General features: G+C 36.0%; 1 protein-coding gene across 1 annotated transcript in view; it reads left to right on the plus strand.

The window, feature by feature from the left end:
• Positions 1-1,281: 1,281 nt before the first annotated feature.
• The window catches only part of LOC106457831 (zinc finger protein basonuclin-2-like), an 80,403-nt gene continuing 76,594 nt past the window's right edge, over positions 1,282-5,090 (plus strand). The window contains exon 1 of the mRNA XM_022383881.1: positions 1,282-1,412. Coding sequence (XP_022239589.1) covers positions 1,290-1,412 — 123 coding nt within the window. The 5' untranslated portion in view covers positions 1,282-1,289. The remainder of the gene's footprint in view (positions 1,413-5,090) is intronic.

Consider the following 5,090-nt stretch of genomic DNA (forward strand, 5'->3'; position numbering starts at 1 on the left):
ATTGAATAGTGACTAAAATGTGTTTGCACATGTTTTTGGTTTGTCTATATTGTTTACAGTGTTATCCGGCTATGTATATCATTAAAATGTTCTCACATGTATATGCTTAATATTATGATTTTGACATTGAAGTTGACTCAGTTCCTTCCACCTGGGGCCCAAGTCACCTTTGATCCGACACTGATGTCATGACGAGTTTTACAAATGCTCATGAAGAATAGAATATCGGGATTTAAAGATAAAGTAAGATGGGAGATAACTGTCATGAGATTGTTTGTTTGTTTGTTGTTGATTATGCACAAAGCTACACAAGGGCTATCTGTGCTCTGCCCACCACGGGTATCGAAACCCGGATTCTAGCGTTGTAAGTCCGCAGACATACCGCTGTGCCACTGGGGGGCAATGTCATGAGATTCAGAAAGTTGGACTCATAAGGTAATCAATGTAAATGCATTTGAAGCCATAAATCAGAGTTTATTTAAGAAGGCTTTCCAACGAGATTTACAATCAGTTCATCAGTAATTGACTACAAATTCTGTGAAAGAAAAAAAGAACAATATATTCAAAAAATTTTATATGTAAAACCAATTACTTTTTATATAACTATTTAGTCTGCTTATAACTGGCAGGGAGATATGCAGACAACACTCAACTTTGTTGTATGACAGAGAAAGCATGTTTGTTTGTGTTTTAATCCTACATTATTGTTTGTTTTAATATTTTGGCGCAAGGTGGCGCCAGCAATATGTGACAGCGAAACTATTTTACATGCGTAGCTCAATGTGTACGAGTATATTTTGAGATAAGTACTAACTTTCAACGGAACTCGCGGGAATACAACCACACGAGTAAAGATCTGCCGAAAAACGCTCCACATAAAAGTGACAAGCTAGGCATTCTGTCAAATCCTGTTAAGACTTGCTGTGATGGGAATTTGACAAATAGAAGTCGAGAACAAAATATAGGGAGTTTCAACTCGCCTTCCTGCTATCCACAGCCAGGTTGTTTTTATGTAAGTGAACATCTGATCTCAATTGTCGCTGAAGTATGGAGTAAAGAGGAAAGAGCATAATATTTCATGAATGATATCATAGTTTCTACAAGCATATAGCATACGAATATCTCCTTTCTATCTACCAGTGTATTACTTCCTTCCATCCTCCTCCTGACTCAGGCTTAATTATTTTAAATAGAAGCCATGGGCATCTGATTACCTCTCTCAAGTTTGTTCTTTTCCTTCCACCAGGGAACCCACTCTTCAGGTCTAGGTTTTGCGATCAGGGGAGACTATGTCGAGGGTGAGACATGGCTACATAGGCCACGAAATATGTACAGACGGTTGTCCCGAGAAGAGCCGTAGAAACCACTCAGAAAACGGATTGAAACAACGTACATCGCTTGTCGTGGAAATGGTAAGTGCTTTGGTAACTCATCTGAACTTACACTAGGTACAATTTTGTAGAGTTCTAATTTAGCACTGTTTCCACTTACTTCTATTGTTTTTTTTAGTAAACCTAGCCACAGCTTTTCGACTTTCGGCACAATTATTGTAAAGTTTCATAATGTCTATTCTTTCACTTGATCCTCACGTTTTAGGCCCGGCATGGCCAGGTGGTTAGGGCGCTTGACTCGAAATATGAGGGTCGTGGATTCGAACCCCCATCCCGCCAAACATGCTCGCCCTTTCAGTCGTGGGGGCGTTATAATGTGACGGTCAATACCACTATTCGTTGGTAAAAGAGTAGACCAAGAGTTGGTGGTGGGTGGTGATGACTAGCTGCCTTCCCTCTACTCTTTTACTGCTAAATTAGGGATGGGTAGCGCAGATAGCCCTCGTGTAGCTTTGCGCGAAATTCAGAATAAACGAAACCTTCTGGTTCTCATTATGAAGCAACGATGTAAATTATTTTGGGCCTCCTCTCCCCAGAGCACTTTTAAAATCTAGAACTTATTTCTTTGCTATTTCCTCAATCTGTGTAAGATTTTGGTAAGACAAAGAAACATTTCTTTTTTATGGACTAGTATTTATTTTCTAATTTTTAATACCGACATTGGTACTGAGTGTTCTAATGATCTTTCGCTATCACTAGCTTTATGAATTTTTACTGCAAAGTGTTTTTACGAGAATAGGAATACCAGGCAAAAAGATTAGTGCAGTGATGCAGTCTGCAAAAATTTCTGTCAGACGTTTGGATGTAAGTAAACATTATATCAAAAAGCTCATATTCGAAACGTAATTTCTAATTTTGATTTTCAGGAGCGCTCCGACCGCCCTACATCACTGGTTTATAACACATGTATTGACAATGCTTCAACTCAAAATTCTAAAATTGTCCATAGCAATAGTGAGAAAATCTTGGAAAATCAACTAGTAATCCTAAAATAAGTCCTGATCGAAGCTACTGTAGATTACTAAAAGTATGTTTATAATACACGTCGAGCAGTTTATCATCGAAACACATTTGGTTGATTTTTGTCTTCATATGTAAAAAACAAAAATAATTTAATTAAAAAATCCGATGAAAATTACAAAGTAGCATACAGAAAATAGTTAATTTTTGATCGTAAATACTAGTAATAATTGCAACGGTTTTTAAAGCGCAAAACCTTGACTTTTCTATCAAAAGATGGTTATGGATAAAGAGAAATGAAACAACGAATTCTCCATGAGATTACAAATCAAGAAATAAATATAACAAAATCAAAAATTTTAAATTTAGCTCCCGAAAACAAGGGAATGTCGGTGCATTCAGTGGTATTTGCTTTAAATGTTTGAACGTTTTTTTTTTCACATGCGCATCCAGCTCAAGAGTATTCACGTGCTAGGACGTTTTTTCTGTTCAGTTTATAACGAAACTGGACGATTGCTCTTAATGTTGACGCTGCTAATACGTTTCATTTATCTGGTTTTACTAATTTAATAATACTGAAAGAGCATAGTTAGAAATAAAGATAAAAAATTCTTTATTAGCTTCAGTAATCTGGGAAACGACAAAGCACCAGAAGGAAATCGTAAAAAGAGGATATATTTAATAGAAGCAATCACATATATGTTCATGTTATCGTGAAGCTAAACTAAACTTTAAACTATCCGCTCTTCGTTAGTTTTACCAACTAACTAGTCGGAAAGAGCAAGCTCCTTCAAGATGTTGAGTTCCTTAACTTTAAATATTGAGTATTCATATCGGGTACACAATCTTGATGTGCTCAAAGGTTGGATCATAAAACTAGAATCTCTGTTTTATATCATTTATGACTTCTTTGTAGAATTCTCTGGTTAAAGAATGGATCTTTGTGATCTCTTCATGATTCATATTTACATCATTTCTTTCCAGATTTATCAGTATGGACTCTGGAAAGATATCTCGATATACTTTGTTAAGAGTTAAATACTGACCGTGTTTTCTTTATGTCAATAGTCATGATGTCATTATCTGATTTAACATACTTCTCATTCATGAAATTTGTAGTAAATGTTTTAATTAGTTTCTTTATTTCTACATGTAACCTATGTAAAATCGAAGAATCACTTTGAAAGAAAATTTTAAACGGAAAACTCCTAGGTTGGCACAATAGCAATTATAAACGTTAAATGGGTGCTAAAACATCGATTCAGAGGATCAAAAACTGTTTAATAAAATTCCGCAATTAAATATTGATAATTTCAGTTATATAATGGCGTATTCTGGAGGCTGCCATTTTCCTTTCATCCTCTTCGTTGTGACGTATAAGCGTACAGAAAAATAAATGCATGTGACTGACTTCGTAGAACACTTCGCTTTGATGTGTGGTGCAGAATCGTAAGACTAGAGTCATAAGTCCGCAGGAAAATATACAAAAATATGATGGCATTTTAAATAGATATGTGCGGAGACATTGAAAAATCCTGTGGCTTTTGTGTTTAACATTCATAATAATAATGGCTTACTATAAAAAATGTGAATCAAGTATACATAAGTGTATTAAACAATTAATTGATAAAATACTTTCATTTTAATGTGTCAAGCATTTTGTCAGTAAACAAAAACAAACAAATATTACTTAGGATATTTCATAAATAACAGACTTTAAAATACGGTAATCTGGATTATGAATGATTAAAAGTATATTTTCTTGTATGTGTGCTGTTTATCAAAACAAAACTAAACTTACCATTATAAACTGTACAAATGATTTGCTTCCTGTACTGCCCTCCCCCCAGTGGCTCAGCGGTAACTCTGGAGGCTTATAGCGCTAAAAACCGGGTTTCGATACCTCTGGTGGCCAGAGCATAGATAACTCATTGCGTAACAACAAACTTAACAACAAATAAACCTTCTGTGCTTCTTAGTTCACCTTCTCTCATCCAGTCATACGGACACACCTTTTGTCACAAAAAGAAATAGACTGTAGTTTAACTGATTTCAACTGCTTTCCTTGCATAGACCATCTTTTTCTCTTCCTCCGGCCCGGCATGACCAAGTGGTTAGGGCGCTCGACTCGCAAACTGAGGGTCGCGGGTTCGAATCCTCGTCACACCAAACATGCTCGCCCTTTCAGCCGTGGGGGCCTTATAATGTGACGGTCAGTCCTACTATTCGTTGGTAAAAGAATATCCGAAGAGTTGGCGGTGGGTAGTGATGACTAGTGGCCTTTAGAGCAATGAATATAACAACTAGGCGATTTTTAGTTGACATGAATGATGATTGAAAGTTATGGTTCTTGAAATTACTCACCATTCACTTTAACTCGTGCTTTTCGTGGTAACATTTTCAGTTACAGAAAACTGTAAATTAGAATGTAATTTAAGAGTTTTCAGTATATTTCAAGAAAATATTTAAAAGTATCACTTGTGTGTCTAGCTGATAGAGTCATTATTCGAGATAACTTTCGTTCAACACGCAACAGTTTAAACCAAAAATCTATTCATTACAATCACTTTGTTTTTCAGTACTTAAAGAGATTGTTTCATTCCCGCCCACTAAACGTTCGGGCTGAAAAGTCTTCTTGTGCCAACTTCTCAGATTCTTGATGTTTTATTCGCTTCTCGACGTGCGTATTTTCGTTTGTTTGTTTGTTTTTTGAATTTCGTGCAAAGCTACACGAGGGCT

The sequence above is a fragment of the Limulus polyphemus genome, unplaced genomic scaffold (genome assembly GCF_000517525.1).
Source record: "Limulus polyphemus unplaced genomic scaffold, Limulus_polyphemus-2.1.2 Scaffold379, whole genome shotgun sequence".
NCBI lineage: Eukaryota > Metazoa > Arthropoda > Merostomata > Xiphosura > Limulidae > Limulus > Limulus polyphemus.